Source organism: Salvelinus namaycush, chromosome 20 (assembly GCF_016432855.1).
Source record: "Salvelinus namaycush isolate Seneca chromosome 20, SaNama_1.0, whole genome shotgun sequence".
NCBI classification, from domain to species: Eukaryota; Metazoa; Chordata; class Actinopteri; order Salmoniformes; family Salmonidae; genus Salvelinus; species Salvelinus namaycush.
The window spans coordinates 46,927,409-46,952,610 of record NC_052326.1 but is presented as its reverse complement, the minus strand read 5'-3'; the positions used below and the strand labels follow the sequence as shown (position 1 = coordinate 46,952,610).

The following is a 25,202-nucleotide window of genomic DNA, read 5'->3' as shown; positions in this document are numbered from 1 at the left end:
CCAATTCCATTCCAGACATTACAATGAGCCCGTCCTCCTATACCTCCCCCCACCAGCCTCCTCTGGTATATACGTATTCATGTTATTGTATGCTTATGTTCCGACTTGGTTGATGAAGTTGTACTGAATTGAAGGCACAACCTATTTTAGTTCCCGTAGGAATAGTCATCAGAACCCCACATATATGTCAAATTAATATCTCAGCAAATTAATATAAGCACCATATTAATGTCATACTCCTTTGTCACTCATGGATGCAGCAGCAGACACACAATCATGAATAAAGTACATGTGAAGCAGGAAGTGGTGTTTCAAAGCCACTAGAGGACATCCTCCCTCTGGTCCAATTGGATTCCATTTCATCCATCCAGTGATAAGATGCCAGAACATGATCAGTCAAGCCTTACTCACTAGTCATTATTAATCAGTAGTGGGCCAATTCTCAGTGTGCTGGCCAAGGTCCAATCAGACTAATACAATGCATACAATCATAATCTTCCCTCTAGCATACTATTTGTATATGACTGGTTACATTTGCATAAACGTGTGTGGGGATTACTCAGATGAGTATATATTAGTATGTCAGTCAGTGATACTTTGATATGGATATAATAAATGTATATAAGGATAGTTTTAGACATTGCAAACAATATTCAGGTGAAGTCCTGTGAACAGAAAAAAAACTGCTTTATCACAAAAAGAACAAAGCCATTTTTATGATCAGCTATTACTTTATTAAATGATTTAGATCAAAATGAATCCAATCTTTACCATACTACATCTAATATAATCTATATCTAGTATACACACTGGAATACACCTAAAGCAGCCAGACTAGGATTAACTAATGCATAGTCCTTTTACTATGAAACATATTTTATAGCATAACATTTCAGTCAGATTTAAGCTTCATTTGGGAAAATACGATAATTTATAAATGGAATGTGATACCTTAAAAATTGGACCAAAAAGGTCTGCCGTAAAAAACAGTGTAGAAGAACACAGTTGAAATGAAATTGTAAAATACAAATAGTAAGAGAATACAGCCATACAAATGTACACTATCTAGTACAGTTGATTTAAAGATCACAGTATTTGATTCAACAAAAATATAAAACATTTCTCAAAAATATAATTTGAACTTCACTGTAAATAATTGTGCAGAATAACATCTCACAGTTTAAACACACATAAACCAGACAGTAAGAGCATAGGTAGTAATTAAAAAAGGAGACCATTGAATAAAATTGAAAGGTCACATTAAAAATGACAGTGAGTGCAGTATTTAACTCATTTGACTCAACATTGAAACTAAAGCAACATCGTAAATGTATCCTGAAAAAGTGTTTTTTACTGTTCATTGTGCACCGATCCGGTGCCGAGACCACGTCGCTCAATGTAGACAGTGCTTACAGGCTATTTTCCTACTTTGCGCACAGAGATCTTTTTAGCTTCTGTGACAAAGTTCCTTGCCGTATAATGTTTGAGGAGTTGTCTCCAAGCGCCACTGCGGCTCAACAACTCCTGGTTACCTTTGAGAAAGGAAGAAAATAAATGAGTACAATGACACTGTAGTGTCAGTGTTTCCCAACCCTGGTCCTCCAGTACCCCCAATAGTACTCATCTTTATTGTAACCATGGACACCTGATTCAACTTGTCAACTAATCATCAAGCCCTCAATGAGTTGAATGAGGTGTGTTTGTCCAGGGCTACAATGAAAAGGTGTTCTGTTGGGGGTACTGGAGGACGAGGGTTGGGTAACATTGGTTTAGATCATACTCGTTCCAGTGATCTTTAACATTTATCCCTTGAGGAAACATATCTCTCACCGATAATGCACAGTCCCTCTTTGGCCCTGGTAATGCCCACGTTTATCTGGTTGGGGTCACGAACAAAGCCCACATGTTTGGACAGCCAGGCCCAGTCCGGCTCTGTCTCGATCTCCTTGCTGGGTAAGGAGCGCACAGTGGACAGGATGACATAGCTCCATTCACTTCCTGCATGGGAGACGAAGCAGCGTTGGTTATACCCAGGGCTAACCTAAACCAGTTCAAAAGGACAGCGGGGGACAACCATTGAATCACAATCAAGATGGAACTGAAGGGAAAGTAAGAGAGTAAAACACCTTGACTTTTTGTGATGGTGGTGACCGTGATTTCGTCCAGTTGTATTTTTCTCAGTTCTTTCTTAATTTCGGCCACCTGGGCATTGTAGGGAGATAGGATCGCCATACTCTGTTGTTTTATTTTGGATTCTGTCACCAGCTGCTTGGCGAGCCGAACCTGTAATAAACAAAAAGTTGATTTTGGAAACTCAGTGTACCAGAGGCGTGGAAAGATTTGAGTGTTGGAGTTGAGAAAACCAAGAGGTTCCTTACCACTACGTCTCTCTCCTCCAAATTCGCTTTGGAGTTTTCATTTCCTTTTCCTGTGCTCACAACCAGGCTGACCTCTTCTCCACTGATGTTGCCGAAAACAATGTGCGTCTGCCTGCTGTCAGCCAGAAGGACACTATTTGGGCGATCCACGTCAGTCTTCAGTTTTCCTTCATAATACTCCTCTGATGGGAACTTGCATATATCTTCATGCTACAAAAAGATAGAAGTATTTGTATTTTCTCATTGGATATCAATCCATCTCTATCCGTATCTATATAGTCAAAGGCACCGTAGCATTTTACCTTTGATCAACAATCATGAGATTTTATGATGTGAATTAAGGGTACCATTTTGAATGAATTCATGAAAGACTAAATATAACCCCCTTCTTAAATCAAATCACATTCTATTGGTCACATACACAAATTTTGCAGATGTTATTGTGGGTGTAGCGAAATGCTTGTGTTCCTAGCTCCAATAGTGCAGTAGTATCTAACAATTCACCACAATACACAAATCTAAAAGTAAAAGAATGTAATTAACAAATATGTAAATATAAATATGAAGACGATATTACCATTCTGTACTGGGTATCAAGCATCACTGTCTGGGACCGACGTTCAAAGTAGCGCTCAAACAGAGACTTTGACATCCCCAACTTCCTCACAAGTTCATTCTTGATGATGGGACGTAGTTGTTTGTGGTCACCGAGCAACACAATCTTGGAAGTGGAAAGAGGTTATGCACATCAATCTTCATGACTTGCAAAAACGATGATGACTTACATTGGCCTTGGCATGCAGTTGATAAGACAGGGTTGCTGTTAAGGCTTAGTTTAAAATAAGATCTACTTTATTAGTCCATATGAGATGGAATTTTGTCTTCTGCCTTTTTTCAACCTATCCGATATACATACAGTGAGGGAAAAAAGTATTTGATCCCCTGCTGATTTTGTACGTTTGCCCACTGACAAAGAAATGATCAGTCTATAATTTTAATGGTAGGTTTATTTGAACAGTGAGAGACAGAATAACAACAAAAAAATCCAGAAAAACACATGTCAAAAATGTTATAAATTGATTTGCATTTTAATGAGGGAAATAAGTATTTGACCCCTCTGCAAAACATGACTTAGTGCTTGGTGGCAAAACCCCCCAGAGGTCAGACGTTTCTTGTAGTTGGCCACCAGGTTTGCACACATCTCAGGAGGGATTTTGTCCCACTCCTCTTTGCAGATCTTCTCCAAGTCATTAAGGTCTCGAGGCTGACGTTTGGCAACTCGAACCTTCAGCTCCCTCCACAGATTTTCTATGGGATTAAGGTCTGGAGACTGGCTAGGCCACTCCAGGACCTTAATGTGCTTCTTCTTGAGCCACTCCTTTGTTGCCTTGGCCGTGTGTTTTGGGTCATTGTCATGCTGGAATACCCATCCACGACCCATTTTCAATGCCCTAGCTGAGGGAAGGAGGTTCTCACCCAAGATTTGACGGTACATGGCCCCGTCCATCGTCCCTTTGATGCGGTGAAGTTGTCCTGTCCCCTTAGCAGAAAAACACCACCAAGCATAATGTTTCCACCTCCATGTTTGACGGTGGGGATGGTGTTCTTGGGGTCATAGGCAGCATTCCTCCTCCTCCAAACACAGCGAGTTGAGTTGATGCCAAAGAGCTCCATTTTGGTCTCGTCTGACCACAACACTTTCACCCAGTTGTCCTCTGAATCATTCAGATGTTCATTGGCAAACTTCAGACGGGCATGTGTATGTGCTTTCTTGAGCAGGGGGACCTTGCGGGCGCTGCAGGATTTCAGTCCTTCACGGCGTAGTGTGTTACCAATTGTTTTCTTGTTGACTATGGTCCCAGCTGCCTTGAGATCATTGACAAGATCCTCCCGTGTAGTTCTGGGCTGATTCCTCACCGTTCTCATGATCATTGCAACTCCATGAGGTGAGATCTTGCATGGAGCCCCAGGCCGAGGGAGATTGACAGTTCTATTGCGTTTCTTCCATTTGCAAATAATCGCACCAACTGTTGTCACCTTCTCACCAAGCTGCTTGGCGATGGTCTTGTAGCCCATTCCAGCCTTGTGTAGGTCTACAATAATCTTGTCCCTGACATCCTTGGAGAGCTCTTTGGTCTTGGCCATGGTGGAGAGTTTGGAATCTGATTGATTGATTGCTTCTGTGGACAGGTGTCTTTTATACAGGTAACAAACTGAGATTAGGAGCACTCCCTTTAAGAGTGTGCTCCTAATCTCAGCTCGTTACCTGTATAAAAGACACCTGGGAGCCAGAAATCTTTCTGATTGAGAGGGGGTCAAATACTTATTTCCCTCATTGAAATGCAAATCAATTTATAACATTTTTGACATGCGTTTTTCTGGATTTTTTGTTGTTATTCTGTCTCTCACTGTTCAAATAAACCTACCATTAAAATTATAGACTGATCATTTCTTTGTCAGTGGGCAAACGTACAAAATCAGCAGGGGATCAAATACTTTTTCCCCTCACTGTATACACTGAGAGTACAAAATATTAAGAACACTTTACTAATATTGAGTTGCACCACACCTTTGCCCTTAGAACAGCCTCAATTTATCGGGGCAAGGACTCTACAAGGTGTCAAAAGTGTTCCACAGAGATGCTGGCCCATGTTTACTCCAGTGCTTCCCACAGTTGTGTCAAATTGGCTGGATGTCCTTTGGGTGATGGACCATTCTTGATACACACGGAAAACTGTTAAGCGTGAAGAAAAAAACAAAGCGTTGCAGTTCTTGACTCAAACCGGTGCGACTGGCACCTACTACCATACCCGTTCAAAGGCACTTAAATATTTTGTCTTGCCCATTCACCCTCTGAATGGCACACATACACAATCCATGTCTCAATTGTCTCGAGGCTTAAAAATCCTTCTTTAACCTGTTCCTCACCTTCATCTACACTGATTGAAGTGGATTTAACAGGTGACATCAATAAGGGATCATGGCTTTCACCTGGACTCACCTGGTCAGGCTTTGTCATGGAATGAGCAGGTATTCTTAATGTTTTGTCCACTCAGTTTACACACACACACACACACATTAGGTTTGAGAAGCTGGAGCAGAGAGCAGCTGCAGTGCAGTGCCCAGTGAGCAGATAAGGGGGTTAAATTCCTTGCTCAAGGGAACATAGGGAGTAGGTAGCACCTGAGAGATTGATGCCAGCAACCCTCCAGTTGGGTTTCCACTAGAATCTATAGCCACAGTCAAAATGTGCTTTTTGGTCTTTATTTAAGGTTAGGCATAAGGTTAGCAGTGTGATTCTATAACAATGCACTGTTTCCATGTCCAAAATCAAGGGTTAGACTACATGCAAAAAATCTACATTTTTTACCAAACATTTTCACATAAATTAAGATCTTACTGAGGAGCTCCACTGAGGTGAACATTGTATGGCCCAAACCTAAACAGTTGCTGCTGGATTGAACACCAATGGAAGACAAAGTTATTCTACTACATAATGAACAAGCAGCATCACAAACATAGGCCTATAAATGTTTTACCTTTATTTTAAACATGTACACACCAAAAGGTAACTAAATATTTATGTTATATATTTAAGCAATTGGCCATTTACCAAAAACCCCAGAGGTGTCTTATTGCTATTATAAACAGGTTACCAATGATATTAGAACAGTAAACAAGTAGTTTTGTGTCATACCTGTGGTACACTATATATACACAAAAGTATGTGGAAACCCTTTCAAATGAGTGGATTAAGCTATTTCAGCCACACAACAGGTGTATAAAATCGAGCACACTGCCATGCAATCTCCATAGACAAACATTGGCAGTAGAATGGCCTTACTGAAGAACTCAGTGACTTTCAATGTGGCAACGTCACAGGATGCCACCTTTCCAACAAATCAGTTCATAAAATGTTTGCCATGCTAGAGCTGCCCCGGTCAACTGTAAGTGCTCTTATTGTGAAGTGGAACCGTCTAGAAGCAACAACGGCTCAGCTGTGAAGTGGTAGGCCACAAGCTCACAGAACGGGACCACCGAGTGCTGAAGCGAGTAAATATTGTTTGTCCTTGGTTGCAACATTCACTATCAAGTTCCAAACTGCCTCTGGAAGCAACGTCAGCACAAGAACTGTTAGTCGGGAGTTTCGTGAAATGTGTTAACATGGCCGAGCAGCCGCACGCACACAAGCCTAAGATCAAATACAATTTTATTGGTCACATACACATATTTAGCAGATGTTATTGCGGGTAGCGCAATACCAAGCGTCGGCTGGAGTGGTGTACAGCTCGCCGCCATTGGACTCTGAACCAGTGGAAACACGTTCTCTGGAGTGATGATGCCAGGAGAACACTACCTGCCCCAATGCATAGTGCCATCTGTAAAGTTTGGTGGAGGAGGAATAATGGTCTGGGGTTGTTGTTCATGGTTTGGGCTAGGCCCCTTAGTTATAGACTGGAGGCTTTTATAGCAGCAAAGGGGGGACCAACTTATTAATGCCCATGGTTTTGTAATGAGATGTTTGACGAGCAGGTGTCCACATACTTTTGCTCATGTAGTGTATATTGTCTCTTATAAACTGGGTGGTTCGAGACCTGAATGCTGATTGGCTGAAAGCATACCAAGGGTAAGACAAAGCATAGATTTTTACTGTTCTAATTAAGTTGGTAACCAGTTTATAATAGCAACAAGGCACCTCGGAGGTTTGTGCTATACGGCCATATACCACACCTCCTCGGGCCTTATTGCTGAATTATATTACCTTATATTAACTTACCTTTTCTGGTTTGTTGCTGACCAATGGGATGAGGGCCTGAGGTTCCGTTGCCATAGCACATTCATCAATAAGGATCTGGCGTGCACTGACTGTTTTAATCAGGTTAGGGGTTGAGGCTGCTGTGCAGGTGCACAGAATGACATCGTGTCTCTGCAGCTCATACACACGAGCTTTATTCAGAAGCTTTTTGTAGCTAGAAGAAAAACAAAAAAACAATGTATATACAGCGCATTCATAAAGTATTCAGACTTCTTGACTTTTTTCACACTTTGTTACGTTACAGCCTTATTCTAAAATGTATTCAATTGTTTTTTTCCCCTCATCAATCTACACACAACACCCCATAATGACGAAGCAAAAACAGTTTTTAGAAAATGTTGCTAATTTATAAAAAACGGAAATATCACGTTTACATAAGAATTCAGACCCTTTACTCAGTACTTAGTTGAAGCACCTTTGGCAGTGATTACAGCCTAGAGTATTCTAGTGTATGACGGTACAAGCTTGGCACACCTGTATTTGGCGAGTTTCTCCCATTCTTCTCTGCAGATCCTCTCAAGCTCTGTCAGGTTGGATGGGGGAGCGTTACTGCACAGCTATTTTCAGGTCTCTCCAGAGATGTTTGATTAGGTTCAAGTCCGGGCTCTAGTTGGGCCACTCAAGGATATTCAGAAACTTATCCCGAAACCACTCCTGCGTTGTCTTGGCTGTGTGCTTAGGGTCGTTGTCATGTTGGAAGGTGAACCTTCGCCCCAGTCTGAGGTGCTGAGCGCTCTGGAGCAGGTTTTCATCAAGGATCTCTTTGTACTTTGCTCCGTTCATCTTTCCCTCGATCTTGACTAGTCTCCCAGTCCGTCACTGAAAAACATCTCCAAAGCAGAATGTTCCGCCACCGTGCTTCATTGTAGGGATGGTGCCAGGTTTCCTCCAGATGTGACGCTGGGCATTCAGGCCAAAGAGTTCAATCTAGTTTTCATCAGACCAGAGAATGTTGTTTCTCATGGTGTGAGAGTCTTTAGGTGCCTTTCAGCAATCTCCAAGCGGGCTGTCATGTGCCTTTTACTGAGGAGTGGCTTCCGCCTTGCCACTCTACCATAAAGGCCTGATAAGAGGAGTGCTGCAGAGATGGTTGTCCTGGAAGGTTCTCCCATCCCGACAGAGGAACTCTGGAGCTCTGTCAGAGTGACCATCGGGATCTTGTTCACATCCCTGAGCAAGGCCCTTCTTCCCCGATTCCTCAGTTTGGCAGGGCGGCCAGCTCTAGGAAGAGACTTGGTGATTCCAAACTTCTTCAGTTTAAGAATGGAGGCCACTGTGTTCTTGGGGACCTCCAATGCTGCAGAAATGTTTTGGTACCCTTCCCCAGATCTGTGTCTCGACACAATCCTGTCTTGGATCTCTACCGACAATTCCTTCGACCTCATCGTTTTGTTTTTGTTCTGACATGCACTGTCAACTGTGGGACCTTATTTAGACTGCTGTGTGCCTTACCAAATCATGTCCAATCAATTGAATTTACCACAGGTGGACTCCAATGAAGTTGTAGAAACATCTCAAGGATAATCATGGAAACAGGATAAATGGAAACAGGATGCACCTGAGCTCAATTTCAAGTTTCATAACAAAAGGTCTGAATACTTATGTAAATAAGGTATTTCATTTTTTTATTTTTTTACAGTTGCTAAAAAATAAAAATAAACGGTTTTCACTTTTTCATTATGGGGTATTGTGTGTAGATTGATGAGGGGAAAAAACAATTAACATTTTTTCCCCCGAATAAGGCTGTAACGTAACAAAATGTGGAAAAAGTCAAGGGTTCTGAATACTTTCCGAATGCACTGACTAATTTATTAGACTAATTCTATCAGGTTTCAAATAAAATGTAATTAGAATGTACTGTATATTACAAGGGAATACTGTAATACATATTACCAATTCTATCAGATGTAGGTTATAAGAATGTACTGTATATTACAAGGGAATACTGTAATACATATTACCAATTCTATCAGATGTAGGTTATAAGAATGTACTGTATATTATAAGGCTGTAACGTAACAAAATGTGGAAAAAGTCAAGGGTTCTGAATACTTTCCGAATGCACTGACTAATTTATTAGACTAATTCTATCAGGTTTCAAATAAAATGTAATTAGAATGTACTGTATATTACAAGGGAATACTGTAATACATATTACCAATTCTATCAGATGTAGGTTATAAGAATGTACTGTATATTACAAGGGAATACTGTAATACATATTACCAATTCTATCAGATGTAGGTTATAAGAATGTACTGTATATTACAAGGGAATACTGTAATACATATTACCAATTCTATCAGATGTAGGTTATAAGAATGTACTGTATATTACAAGGGAATACTGTAATACATATTACCAATTCTATCAGATGTAGGTTATAAGAATGTACTGTATATTACAAGGGAATACTGTAATACATATTACCAATTCTATCAGATGTAGGTTATAAGAATGTACTGTATATTACAAGGGAATACTGTAATACATATTACCAATTCTATCAGATGTAGGTTATAAGAATGTACTGTATATTACAAGGGAATACTGTAATACATATTAGCAATTCTATCAGATGTAGGTTATAAGAATATACTGTATATTACAAGGGAATACTGTAATACATCTTTACTCACTCCTCAACTTCTTCGTCTGTCAGCTCCTCTGCTAGGTTTATTCTGCGGTCAAACTCTTTTATTTCCCCGGAATGCGGATTTTCTTTTTCCCGTATGCGATGATGCAAGGTAATAGCTCTGAAAATGGTACATGGTGTGAGATCCAAATTCATTAACAATTGCAGGAAACATTTGACAAAAAAACATGCTGACACCGGTCAGACAAATGATGAAGCCAGCACTACGACCAGGTTATCAAAGACAAGTGAGATGGTTTCCCTGAAAAAGTGGCCAAAAAAACATTACATTTTTTTCATAAAAAACATGTAAACAATTTCTATTTTTTTCAGTTGAGTCGATATTGGAAAATGACCTGAAACAACTAAAAAGCTGAATAACTTTTTTCAGTGCACAACTGCAGAGTGATTTCATGTGTTTTATACCTGAGATTTGGCTTGGACCGCTCTTGGCGAAGTGACCTGGGAGACAGCTGAAGGATACTGCCTGGGTATGGGTACTCAAGCATCTCCATTTGTCGGCTGTACAACCTGAGGGGCTTCAGCTTGTCTCCAAACCTCAACAGGTACTCTACAGAATGTTCACAATTCATAGAATGCTAGAATGTTCCCTACAGAACTTTACTCATGTTTAAGCTGTGAATGTATTATACATTATTTTGTAATGACAATTTAAATTTATGCATTAAGTAACTTGCCAGCAACCACATCGACAGACTTGTTGGAAGGACCACAGTAGAGAATAACTTCTTTCTTGTCCTTGTCCTTGGGATCTTCAAATATCCTGGGGTTGTGGGAGTTTAGCACATGGTACCAGTACACAATGTACACTCCTACAACGGTCTTTCCAGTCCCTATGAAACAGGTGTGGTTTTTATACCAGTAAACATAGCAAAGAGCCATATAACAGCTTCATGTACTCTGGTAGTACTATTTAATAATTTACCAGGTGGTCCTTGTATGAGTGTGAATTTGTTATTCAGAGATTTCTCCACTGCATCAATTTGACTCTTATTCAGCTCTGGGAGACCTTCTGGTGCCTTTTCTCTCATGAGTCGGTGTCGTGGTACAACAGATTGCGAAGCTACAATCCCAAAAAAGACAGCAAAACAATACTTTCAAACATATAGTTTAACAATGACATTGTGAACTGTAAACCTCAGATGTAAAAATTGGATTACTTGAGACATTTTTTGTTGTTGTCTATTTATGTTATTGTCCAGCGCTTACCTCCTTTTGGAATAGGTTGTCCTAGGGCTATTTTCTGCACAAGCTCATTTGCATGCACAACATTGTTCACAGCCATTTCTTTACGTCTAGATAGTAGAAAATGTTAAACACCATTAATTATAATATACTGAATTAATATAGGAACATTATGCCCATCCAATACAAATATGGGATAGTACTTTAACATTAGGACCTTATTTTAAATAGAATGCAACGTTGGTAACACTGTAGTTTATGGTGCAGAAATTACCAGGTGATTTACTAAAACATTACATGTTTAAATGGTAATTACATTTTAAGCAACATTTTGTTGACTTAGTTTTAAATAAGTACCGGAACTGTAATATAAAGTGTTACCGTAATGTCTATACATTTGAAATGGCAATTAATAAATTCATGGCTCTCTCATCTTTCTCTTACTAATTAATGTAATACTTACACGTCTGGTAGAAGCTTTGGGATTATCTCAACTGTATATGTTGTATTTCTCTGGGAGACACACTCTGGAATGGTATCCATTGGCAAATGGTTGATGTAGAAGTGCACTTTTCTGGCTTGATTTGGAGAGTTCTTCTTTGGTTCGTCGAACTTGGTTGTAACACCATGGGCCACCCATGTGTAGTTTTTAGGGTCAACTACTTCATCTGATGGGTCAGGGGTTGAGGCCAGTTTCAACCCTCTTTTTCGGATACACAGTAAGCACTTGTTAAGGTTGCATTCGATGGCCCATTCTTTAATGTATTCGAGAGGAAGGTCAAAACTTCCTTCTAGTTTTCTCCCTTGCAAGTTCAGCTCCAGGTCCTCAATGATTATGATGTCACTTTCATCCACAGCATTGGCTGCAGACTCCATCTCACAAAGTGGTTTCCAGATCCTCACATACTCTTCAGCGTTGCTATATTCACTCTTGGATGGACGGTCTGCACATTTGGAGAAGCATGTGATAGGGCTGTGGGCATGGTCTACACACACTTCAAATGTTGGTTTGATGCATACCAACTGAAGAGTGGGTGTCCAATAACCTCGCTTTCTTTCAGATGTAATTTGGACTTGAAGTGTGTCTCCTGGCTTCAACTGGAGAGTAAGATCAACATAGTGCTCCATTTCAATTTTTTTATCTTGTCCATGTGCAGTTCTATGAGAGTCATTCCCAGTGTCAAGCAAATCCATTGTGGTATGTTTTGGCACACTCTTAAAATGTTCCATTTGCTTTGTTGTGGCGCTTAGTATGAGAGACCTTGCTATGTTCCATTTTTCCTGGTCAATTGCATCAACAATGTCTCGCCAAGTATTTTGTGAAAGCTCGGTGCATGCAGAAGAATTTTGCACCCTTTTTAGCTCTTGGTGAGTTTTGGCAGTGTCAACTGAGTACACTCGTCTTCTCCATGTTAGAGTCATGTGATTCTCGTTTGAGTCGTACAGTGGTTGATCCTCCAGTTGCAAATCTCTGTACATAACAGGCAAACTGTCTGGAAATGAGTGCCTGTCAAATGGAAATGACAGCTTGAAACTGTCTCCTACCTCAACACCAACAACAAATGCTATCTTCAAAGCATTTTGTTTCTTCATGTCCATGGCAAAGGAAATCATCTCAGCCCTCTTTTCATACTCATTGGCCTTCTTGTATCTTTCTTCATTCTTCTGACCCAGAATGTCAATGTCTTGTGGAGAATATTGGACTGGAGTGCCACTTAGGATTGAATGCAAAAGCCTTTGCAGGATAACATCCATGTAGCGACGTATGGGCGAGGATGCTTGTGTATAGGACTTCAGATGCAAGGAATAGTGCCCAACAGTTGCCTTATGGGATGAATTGGAACGGATGACATACGCTTTGCCAAGACACTTCCTAAACTTAGATATCACTGGAAGGAGCTGGGGATAGATATCATCTGTAGCTATCAGATCAATCATTCTGTCAGTGTCAACTTCCCCGTTCCCAGCAGCTGATAGGATCTCATTCCACACTGATGTTAGCACGGGGAAGCTTTTGCTCTCCAAGACCTCTTGGTCCAAGAGCTCTTGGTCATGGTCGTGGTCAAGGTTGTGCCTTAGGTGTGAGGACAGTGATATGATGTCTTTGCACTGCGCTTTCAAGTCTTTGACCATTTTAGGGTCAGGTCTTGCTTGACATCGGAGAGGAGTGCAGTGCATGGTTTCTTTTGCGTTGATCAAAAATTCAGACACAGAATTGTTGAACAGTACACTAAGCTCCTCAATCATCTGATGGGATCTTCTCTTCCCCGGCATCTGGTGATCATCCAGTCGTTTATAGTTCCAATCCTTGCCAAGCCTGGCCTTCCTTTGGACTTTGGCAAAACGATATGCCACAGCAACACAGTCTTCTACAGTATCAAACTTGGCCTCTTCTCTTGACTGCTTACTGATGATGTCCTCTGCCTCTTCATAAGACAACTTTCTATCAGAATTGATCTGAGAAAGATTGAAGTTCTTGTCAATGATTTTGTCTGTTGCCTTGTCTACTTGTACCACTAATGAAATGACCATACGATCTTGACCAGGCAGGAGACTCAAGTGGTTGATGCTAAATGGTTTTGGGAACATGTAAACTGGTTCTTTAGGACTGTAAAATGTTGCACCCTGTTTTTGTGCACAATCATCCAACGAATCACCAATCTTCACGAAACTTGCCACATCTGCTATGTGGACTCCAACCTCATAATAGCGTTCCTTGTCAATGACACTAATTGCATCATCCAAGTCTTGGGATTTCTTTGGGTCAACAGTGAAAGTAGTCAACTTTCGGAGGTCCTTTCTCTTACCAATGTAGGTGTCTTCCCAGGAACACACTTCATCTAAAACATGTCTGGGAGGCGATGGTTCGACTTTAAATTCTGCATCCAAAATCTTTAAGCCCTCTTCCAAAGATGATCCTATGGGAACAATATCTATCACGTTCCCTAACGGAAAGGGATAGATTTCATTGCTTTCAGTTTTCGTTTTCCAGTCAAAGACCTCCACCACAAAGACATGATTGCGTTTGATGTCTTCATCAAGGTATTGATGTCTGACAATCTCCCATTCTCCGTCATCGTGCTTCCATATTGGAATTAAATTGCGACTCTTCTTACTGAACAAGGTGCAAATTTTGGTAGTGTTCTTATTGAGGGGTACCATTATCTTTCTGAGAAATTGATATTCAGACTTAGTTTTGCGTTTATGGTAATTTTCATCTTCGAGGGTACAAACAAACACACGAGAGGATTCAGCTGCCTTGATGGTGCCTAACACCTTTCCCTGTGAATGGCCCTCACGAGGAAATTCTTCTACCACCACTTCGTCACCAGCGAAGGACTTGCCGAGGTTAGCTCTACCTTTGATGATAATGTGCTTAGTTGGGTTGTCAAATGGTATGATATAACCCGCGTTATATTTCTCCATGACCAATTCACCTTGTTTGTACACATTTGGCTGCTCTCTCAACAACTGCAACAACTCATCTCTTTCAACTTCGGTACCATCGTATGGTCTATTTTGGTCTACATTTTTTGATTCCGATTTGTCTCCATCAGATGAATTGTAGATTGCCATGTTTTGCTCCTCTTGCAGCTGTTGGAGAATCGCATCCACGTTGTTCCCTGTGCCGAACATAACTGACTGAGCGCTGGTCTCATCCAGGTCTTCTGACCGTTGGAATTTTGACATTTCCTTGATTTCGCTATCAATTATGTCTTGTGTAAGGTGTTTCGGTTCAGCACTTCCCTTTGTTATACACTGGTCAATGTAGTTCCTCCAGATTCTTGAGCACTTTCCAAAGTAGCACAGAGCGGCAGCATCTCCAACCACAACAACCTGGGATTGAGCCCTAGTCATGGCCGTGTTCAGTACGCGAGCATCGTTGAAAAACTCCACACAATGTGAGTCAGAAGGGTGAATGCTGTCACGGGTTTGAACGGCTGTCAATACTATTGCTCTGAACTGTTTACCTGTCAAGAAATAATGAAAAAATGGTATGGTTAAGGACTCATTATTTTGACAGATAAAAAGGTTTCTATACAAAGATCAAAATTACATACCAGTAGTTAAATCTACAAAATAGTGTTATTTAATGTACATGTCTAGGAAACAATAACAAATTATTGGAATATTAACCAATGTTTGCAAATGAATCAAATCATATAACATTTTATTGGTCACATACACATATTTGGCAGACGTTATTGCGGGTGTAGCGAAATGCTTATGTTCCTACAGTACAGTAGCTCCAGCAGTGTAGTAATATCTAACATCTAATGATAAATACCTTGAACATTGGCAATATTTTCCACAGTCACTCGGCTCAGAGATATTTTCCGAAGCTCTTTCCTGATCATTGGAACCTACGAAAAAAGACAAACGATGACACAAAAAAGTCACATAAAAATTGTTGGTGTTCCCCTATTTACTCAAGAAATTGATTAGAATTCCTAAACTAAGTTCAAATGACAAATAACCATTTTTACCTGGCATCCTTCAGAGAGAACACAGACTGAGCGTTGATCCTTATTCCCCCATGCGGGTGGCCAATCTCTTAGCAGATTTTGCACTATTTTAACCACGCATGTAACCTCTTCAAGATTAAACCACGACATGGATGTGGTGTCCAAGTGAGATTCTCCTCTGACATGGTGGAACCTCAGGGGGTGGAAGTTCGGATGAGCTGGAACATTACCTACAGCCTTGATGGCATCAGACTTGCCAACATAGAAGTTAGTGGACACGAATTCTACTATCTCTTTGGTGGAGCGATAGTTCTCGTTGAAAATGATTCTGCTTTTCAAAGCTGCACTACTCTCCTGGGCTTGATAGTAGTGGAACAGACGGTTCAGCAAGGTGTGATTGGAGCGTTGGTCATCGTCCACTGAAAAGAGCTTTGGTCCCATCTGCATGTGATCTCCAGCTAGAACCACTCGAGTTACTGGCCCAGCCAGACCAAGGGCCATCAGAGCTTCACATTCAAGCATCTGGGACGCTTCGTCAATCAGGATGTGGGTGAAGTAGCCGTCAGGGAGCTTCAGGTCCTGGAAGTGCCTTGTCATTGCAGTGGTTGTGATGACTATTCGATGGCAATCTAAATCACATTTGGCAGGAGGTAGGAAAAACTGTCCGTTTTCTGATAGAAGGCAGTACTTCTGTGTGATCTCATCCGTGGCACTCACTGGAACCCCTAGTTTATTTGCTTTTATCCTCAGTGGCTTCATCTCAGGGTGTCCAGAGTTAATGTATGAGTGGAAGTGGTCTTTGACATACAAATCTGCAGAGCTGACAAGAGAGAGGTTAGTCGTGCTTAACTTTTAACAGTGATTGTCCTTAAACCCAGAACTGAAAATTGCTTTTTTAAATGAAATTGATGCTTTTCAAGTAATTAATAAGCAGGTACACTGTAACTACAAGTGTAATTCAAATATGTATTAACATTGGGATTAATACATGACATACAGATGTGCCATCTTAATTTGATAATTCTGTTGTCGCAGAGAATTGTCCTGCGCAGCAGAAAATGCCAATTTAAGAGTATATAAAGTTTGTAATTTCCACTTTAACATTTCAGACTTGATTTGTCCTAATGAAAAATGTATCAACAAAATGTAAATTTATTATAATCCACATAATTCAAATTTCCTGTTGCTGCAGGATTATTAACCAGTGTATTTTCACAATTTGTTACATAATACTTAACTGTCAGTGTATACTGTAACTGTCAAACTGATATGAGGCTTACACAATACAAATGATTGATGGACACACTCATAATAGTGCAACAGCCTCACTGTGTTCTTTTAAGTAATCATTACAGAGATGTCAAATAAACTTCCTTTGTTGCTAATCTAATGTTTACAAAAAGCTCGCATAAGTAGGACTACTTGCAAAAACAAGTTTTTACCAGTCTTAAGCACTATGTAAAAATTAGTATTTGTGCCAGTCAATGAATTGCATTAGGTAAGACTGAAAATACATGAAGGGACTAGAAAGTTGAACTAGGTGTAAGTGAATTGGGGTCAATAGAACATTGGGGTCATTACCTGTTTGTAAGAGTGCAGATCAGTACTTTGGTGTGAGGTTGCCGTACCAGCTCTTTGGCTGCTGTAGCGAGCGTGAAGGTTTTCCCAGTTCCAAACGGTCCATAAATGAGGAGGGGGGCCACACTTTCTCTTCCATCGGAGTCCCCTATGATGAAATCAATGGCTGCCTGCTGCTTTGCATTGAGTTTGGGGTATTGTATTTCGTTAACAGGGACACTGCAGTTCCTGAAGTCTGGTAACACTCTCTCTGTGTCTGGAAGGAGATCTATGGCTTTGTGCATCTCACAAAACTTCAGACGATTCAGCTGGAACTGGACTTCCATTTCACATGTTTCATTTTTTTGGAGCTTCAGGTCAGAGCAGCATCTTTTAGACAGCTGCAAGTGCATTTTATACTCACTGGTGGCGTCTCTGAGAATGATGGCTTCGTAGACCTTGTGACTTTGATTATCTGAAGATACTGGTGCTATGAGAGCTGACTGGATGCCTCGTCTCAGCATCAAACCCTCTGGTGTGTCTGGGGTGAGAGTAAAAGGGACTAAGATGGCACAGAATAGTTCCCCCAGAGGAGCTATCTTCATCCCAAACAGAGGGTTGTCTAGGGTGGCCGACAAGGTGATGGTCCCTCGAACATTGAGTCTGAAACACAAAAACAAAATGGAGGGACTTTGAGATAGTTGTCCTTTTAACCGAAAATAATTTATAATAGGTTCGTTCACCCAATTCGTTGTCTTTTGAGATGTGTAACTTGGTGAAAAGAAAAACATTTGATTTCACATAAATGTAGCATTTTGTCATAAAGAGCACACATTCAACCTAATAAAACATACGTTTTCCCATCTCAAGAGGTTAAATAAAAAAAATATATACTATAGTATAAGTGCCAAATAATGTCACAAGGTTGACTGTAACCGGGTTGACAATTTAATCTTAAATCAGCCATAAATCCCCTTGTGAAAGAGAAAATGGAAGCTTGTCTGCAACAGGGAGGGGCAATTGAACGCAAGCTTCACCAAAACAAATGTATTGTTGAAAAAATGTCTAGCCTACCTATCTACAGGTAACAGGGTTGGAGTGTTATGCGCGATCCACTCAGTTTTCTAACACAAAACACCAGAAAATGGCCAAATAGAGTAGAACCAGCTCACCTGCTTTTACACTATGATTTGACTATTACAGTGGGGCAAAAAAGTATTTAGTCAGCCACCAATTGTGCAAGTTCTCCCACTTAAAAAGATGAGAGAGGCCTGTAATTTTCATCATAGGTACACTTCAACTATGACAGACAAAATGAGAAAAAAAAATCCAGAAAATCACATTGTAGGATTTTTAATGAATTTATTTGCAAATTATGGTGGAAAATAAGTATTTGGTCAATAACAAAAGTTTATCTCAATACTTTGTTATATACCCTTTGTTGGCAATGACAGAGGTCAAACGTTTTCTGTAAGTCTTCACAAGGTTTTCACACACTGTTGCTGGTATTTTGGCCCATTCCTCCATGCAGATCTTCTCTAGAGCAGTGATGTTTTGGGGCTGTTGCTGGGCAACACGGACTTTCAACTCCCTCCAAAGATTTTCTATGGGGTTGAGATCTGGAGACTGGCTAGGCCACTCCAGGACCTTGAAATGCTTCTTACGAAGCCACTCCTTCGTTGCCCGGGCGGTGTGTTTGGGATCATTGTCATGCTGAAAGACCCAGCCACGTTTCATCTTCAATGCCCTTGCTGATGGAAGGAGGTTTTCACTCAAAATCTCACGATACATGGCCCCATTCATTCTTTCCTTTACACGGATCAGTCGTCCTGGTCCCTTTGCAGAAAAACAGCCCCAAAGCATGATGTTTCCACCCCCATGCTTCACAGTAGGTATGGTGTTCTTTGGATGCAACTCAGCATTCTTTGTCCTCCAAACACGACGACCATATGACATTCTCCCAATCTTCTTCTGGATCATCCAAATGCTCTCTTGCAAACTTCAGACAGGCCTGGACATGTACTGGCTTAAACAGGGGGACACGTCTGGCACTGCAGGATTTGAGTCCCTGGCGGCGTAGTGTGTTACTGATGGTAGGCTTTGTTACTTTGGTCCCAGCTCTCTGCAGGTCATTCACTAGGTCCCCCCCGTGTCGTTCTGGGATTTTTGCTCACCGTTCTTGTGATCATTTTGACCCCACGGGGTGAGATCTTGCGTGGAGCCCCAGATCGAGGGAGATTATCAGTGGTCTTGTATGTCTTCCATTTCCTAATAATTGCTCCCACAGTTGATTTCTTCAAACCAAGCTGCTTACCTATTGCAGATTCAGTCTTCCCAGCCAGCCTGGTGCAGGTCTACAATTTTGTTTCTGGTGTCCTTTGACAGCTCTTTGGTCTTGGCCATAGTGGAGTTTGGAGTGTGACTGTTTGAGGTTGTGGACAGGTGTCTTTTATACTGATAACAAGTTCAAACAGGTGCCATTAATACAGGTAACGAGTGGAGGACAGAGGAGCCTCTTAAAGAAGAAGTTACAGGTCTGTGAGAGCCAGAAATCTTGCTTGTTTGTAGGTGACCAAATACTTATTTTCCATAATAATTTGCAAATAAATTCATTAAAAATCCTACAATGTGATTTTCTGGATTTTTTCCCCTCATTTTGTCTGTCATAGTTGAAGTGTACCTATGATGAAAATTACAGGTCTCTCTCATCTTTTTAAGTGGGAGAACTTGCACAATTGGTGGCTGACTAAATACTTTTTTGCCCCACTGTACATGTTCAATAAAATGTATTTAAAAAGGAATAGTCTCACCATATTAAAACGAGAGTTCAGTTCACGTAACAGGGTTGAACTTACATTTTTTTTTTTTTATGAATCACTAGGGGCGGAAGGTAGCCTAGTGATTAAGAGTGTTGGGCCAGTAAACGAAATGTCTCTGGTTTGAATCCCAGAGCCGACTAGGTGAAAAATCTGCCAATGCACTTAACCCTAATTGCTCCATGGTCGCCATTAATAATGGCTGATCCCTGGCCGTGACCCCACTCACATTTCTATCTCACACTCGTGCAGTTTGTCCCCTATTTGACCTTTGACCTTAAACACATGAAATAATCTAATAATAATAAATGACTTTGTCAAAGCAACAAAATAACTAGGTGAAATGTTAGGGTGAAGTGGGTTAAAATCTTCCTGGAAGTCACAGAGGGTGCACAGAAGGACATTTTGGGACTTTAGCATATCTTTACTCATATTAACAATCTGATTCATTGAATTCTCCATGTGGTCTATAATAATGGGCACTTCATTGAATAAAACAGGCTTTTAAGATTTAATATTAGTGAACAATTTCTATTTAAAATATCAAAGGGATATAAAAATGTGCACTCATGTTGTGGAACGACACAATACTATTAAAGATGATCAGCTAGGAAATAAAACCATGAAAAAGTTACTGATGCTATTACCTTGAAATCACCTGATCTTCTGCCTGCTCCTCTGTGTACAGGAAGCTATGCATCCTCTCTTTGTAATTCTGGTGATTCATGGGCGTGTTGCGGTCGTCAAGTGGTTTATACCGCAAACTAATCTGAGGAGGCTTGTACTCCTTCAGAAGCTCTTCCTGTACTTCTGTCTTTTCCAAGCAGGGGATGAAGACCCTGTTCCCCCGATGCCAGCGTTCCAGATTCTGGGAAGGGGGCCCAACATCCTCAGGTGGCTCCTCAAGCTTAGCGGATAGCTGCTGTCCGACTTTAACCTTCAGTTTCTGCAGGAGCACTGGCCTCATGTCAAAGTCGAACACCAACCACTGTTCGTAAAGACCCGGGTTGTTGGACTTGAAGGACACGATGATGTCATAGGTCATGTCTGAGTTACAGAACGGTTCACCCGTGGAGTAAGTGCAGGGCTCAGGACTGTTTTCACCCAGGGAGAAAGAGGCTCCAGGTTCCTGTTTCAGTAATGCTACATGTGCAAGTAGTCTCTGTGAAGACACAGGCAAAATATACAGGTGACCAATGACACTTAAACACAATACACTATGAATTATGTTTGCAAAATGCTAACTTCGCTAGTCTCCTCATCCTTGCTAGTTCGCTAACTTGGCTAGCTGAGGGACGAAAATAATTTATTTATTGTTTTGTACAACAAAATTAATTATTAGTAGCCCAGTTTGTTTCCACCCCAGCCAGTTGATAAAAATCATGAATATGAGAATCATTCCACTTGAAATTAGAGGTTGGACATAGAAACTTTAGTGGAGAGAATGTACTCTGTTTCTCAGAGCCCAAAGAGATAGCAATGAAGGACAAAAAAGTGGAAACAGTTGTGAGAAAGAGCCCTGGCCTTGAATCTTTTACTGCCAACAGTAAACTTAGATGGAGTAGAGACAAAAAGAAGAAAATGTAAAAGCACAGCGTATTATATTCACAGACACTGAGCAGAGAAATGTTCTCACAGTGTATTGACTGTATTCAAGAGCCCTATATATTGACATAATGAGCAGTTAGGAATAACCATTAAAACAACACGTCATACTTCTAGCCAACTGTTACCTCTGTTTTGATCTGGAACTTCCATTGGAATTCTGCATCAGTCTCCACACACAAATCCTCTTCAAAAGTGACAGTCACGTCATCAACTTGCTCTGACATCTGTAACATGAAGTCACACTGTTAGTTGCTTGGGGACAATGAGCCTTTTATAGTAAACAAATGTAGATAATATGTAGTAGGTAGAATATCTAAAAGTTATATCAGTGTGCTGGAGGGCAGTAACAAAACGGTATAACAGTATCATTTTAAATGTATTGGAAACAGTTATGACCGGTGTTATTATGGCATATGTTGACAGATGTAATAGTTCATGTCACTTGCCCACTTAAATAAATCAACCATTTGTTCTTTACATTGAAACATAACTGACACTCATTGTCAGATTCAGTCCAATCCACAATGCAGGAAACCTGCGTTGCTCACTAATCACTCTGTTCCTGGAAAAATGCACCGCTTTGTCAACATTTAATATTAATTTGTTCATTTCACACGTGAGGCATCATCTAATTATTTGCCTCAGTGAAATTGTGCAGGAACATTATTATTATTAAGCAGTGCAGGTTTACTCAAGTACAGGTTTGATTGAATCTCAATTGCATGGAGACATTTGTTCCTGATCTGAACTATGATGACTTACAATGTGCACTTCATTGCTGCTGTGTCTGTACTCCTCCAAAAGACGATCCCTGTAAGACATGAGGCCTTGAGCCTCTATGTTGCGCCTTATCTCCTTGTCCTCTTGGGCTCGCATTACCCACTCTTCAAGCTCCTCCTCAGAGTGAGCTTTCACACAGTTGGTGCCATATTCACAGGTGTCAGGCCTGAGAAGAAATGGCAGTACAAACTATAATGAGACGCTAAAGGCACAATCAGTAAGATTTATTGCTGCTTATTGATCATTTCAACAAATTACATTTACTGTATATCCCATGATTTGTTAAGAAAATGGCTTATTGATGACAATATAATATAGACAATAAGGGCTATTTACATATGCATCTATCATACAGATTGCACTTTTAGGCTTTGCAGTGTTCGCAGTCACTCAGGTGTGTACAAAAACGTCTGGAATGTGCATTGTGTGTGGAGGTTGTCTCCTTGAGTTTACAAAAACATGTTTACCTCTCGCACAGCCAAAACTCTGCTTTGCGGCCGTGGGGCGGGGGACGATGTTTCCACTCTGTGGTCGTGTCCCCGGAGATCATCTGGGCATGCTCCAATGAGGCACAGTGTTTGAAAAAGCTCTCCCGAGAGGAGAGGGTTAGGAGGCAAGCCTTGCAGTAGATCGCCACATGCAGGTTAGGGACGGGCACTACGTCTTGAGCCGACTGCTGCTTCTGGCGTTGCCTCTCCTGGGAGAGCTGCAGGAGTTCCTGGCGACTCCCCCCACGTGCCTCTGCTCGCCAGACAGCCATCTCCACCTCGCTGTGGGCAAACTGGCACTGTCTGGGCCCGTGCCAACAGGGCATACCTTGCATGACATGGTTGCAGTACTGGAAAGGGCAGCCTGGGGGCAGAGGCCTTATCTGATTGTAGACTTCCTTCCCCTGACTTTCTGCCAGGTGATGAACCAAGACTGGGCTCCAGACATGGGCTGCATCCACTGAGCAAGTGTTGTTCCACCGTTTACCTGTAATTGTTGGTGGAGTGCCGAGGAAGCAGTCTTTACAAAGCTCTTGAAATTCCCCTGAGAACTCAGTGAGGATGTTTTCGGCCGTGTTTTGCAGTTGGACGGCACTTCTATCCGACTCGGTTATCAGTCTAATTAACGTGCTGTGATCTATCCTCTGGTGCTTTACAAAGTTCCATACTGTGGCCTCCTCGTGGCTCCTTGCGAAGGTGCAGCGGTTCCTGTGCTTCATACACCCAGAGCCCTCCTTGAAGAACCAACAAACTTCATACTGGCTTGGGTTTGGAAATTCAGGGCGGCGGGAAACAAGCCTCCATTTGTTAGTACCTTTGCCTTTAGCCAATAGAAGTTCTCTGCTGCATTGGTGGTCGACTGCTTTAAGGGTGTACGAGATTTCGTTCTCTTTTACAGAGCATGCAGAACACACAACTTTAAAGTTATATGTCAACAAGAGATCAGCCAGGTTGGACCTACTTGTCCCTTTGGCTGGCATTGTTGAATCTTCATAGAATCTGATATAAAGACAGTGGGATTTACGTTGTGGAGGGAACACAACGATGGTGTTCAAGATTTGCAAATGTCAAGAATGTGGCAATTATTCAAAGACAATGTAATCGATGTCCATGGCCTCCTTTCGCCAGTTGATTCTAGAGGAGATGAAAACACCAGGCAAGTTAGTTAAGAACAAATTCTTATTTACAATGACAACCTACCCCGGCCATACCCTAACCCAGACGACACTGGGCCAATTGTCCACCACCCTATGTCGACTCCCAATAACGGCCGGTTATGATACAGCCTGGAATTGAACCAGGGTCTGTAGTGATGCCTCTAGCACAGAGATGCAGTGGCTTAGACCGCTGCGCCACTCGGGAGCTCCAACACAGCGAGGTCAAAATTGACTACAAAAGGATACTTTTGGTCATAAGGTCAGTCTCGTCCAAAACAGTTTTGCAAGTGATAACTTACTTAAGGGTTTGGTTTTTATTCGACAATGCTCACTTGCCCACTAATTCAGATACACAGCTGCGGTGATTGCGCTCTATCTAATCGTATGGCAGAACACACAGACAGTGAAACACCTGCCCAGCTCAGCAGATCGGACTTTATTTACATAAGACAACATGATGCAAATTTTTTTACCTGAGAAATACTGCACCAAACACCTTAGCTAGATGTAAAATTGAGTCACTAAAACCTCCTCGGCAAAAATGTCCAAATTAATTAAAGATTTCTTGAGTTATCTTAGATTCATTCTGGCTGTATTGCATTAGTGGAAACCAAGACTGTTCTCAGGGCAGGTGCCCATCTTCAGAAAACATCTGAAACCCAACTTCGAAGAGTATCTTTACAAAAACTGAACTTGTCTTTTCCCACTAGCACAAACTTTGCTGATAAATACTTTGTTGAGGGAAAATGTACTTGATACAATTGTAAGTCGCTCTGGATAAGAGCATCTACTAACTGACTAAAATGTAAAAATGTAGCTACAACCAGGCCTGCCCTGAGAACAGTCTTGGTTTCCACTAATGCGATGTTGCTTCATTCGGACTATTTGGGGTTATTAAACAATTACTTGAATTCCATTTAGTTTGTTTTTTTTGTGAGCCCAATGCGCCGTTCCTCAAATGAGAAATGAAATCCTTCACTTTTTTATTTTTTAACTGGATGAAGATGGCGCCAACGGAGAAGGGTGACATCTTACGAGTTTCAACCCAACTTTGCTATTCAGTTAGTTTTATCGTATGTATCTTTACTTTCTTTTTTATACAGAATGTTCATACTATTATCCAGTAGCGGTGCGTGGGTAAAATAACTGGGGAAGCCAAGCCAGGAAAAAATGCCATATTACAATGTATGTGTTGTGATAATTGCATTGTTTGTTCTATAACCTGTTATTCATATGCCTTGCGACTGTGACATATAGACCTAAGGCCGAGACAATAAGAAAACAGTGGCAGAATT

The 25,202-nt window shown here is 41.1% G+C and overlaps 1 protein-coding gene across 1 annotated transcript; it reads right to left on the bottom strand.

Moving 5' to 3' along the window:
• Positions 1 to 717: 717 nt before the first annotated feature.
• On the bottom strand, positions 718 to 23,628 carry LOC120064850 (helicase with zinc finger domain 2-like). The gene is made up of 18 exons (XM_039015442.1): positions 22,729 to 23,628; positions 22,245 to 22,451; positions 20,522 to 21,036; positions 17,083 to 17,721; positions 15,523 to 16,321; positions 15,324 to 15,399; positions 11,499 to 15,006; positions 11,060 to 11,145; positions 10,776 to 10,913; positions 10,528 to 10,683; positions 10,256 to 10,400; positions 9,834 to 9,950; positions 7,156 to 7,348; positions 2,956 to 3,099; positions 2,379 to 2,588; positions 2,127 to 2,283; positions 1,831 to 1,998; positions 718 to 1,532 (listed from the first exon to the last, which is right to left on the bottom strand). Exons 1-18 carry the CDS (start codon positions 23,467 to 23,469, stop codon positions 1,417 to 1,419), a joined length of 8,115 nt encoding a protein of 2,704 aa, XP_038871370.1. The 5' UTR covers positions 23,470 to 23,628; the 3' UTR covers positions 718 to 1,416.
• Between the last annotated feature and the right edge of the window lie 1,574 nt (positions 23,629 to 25,202).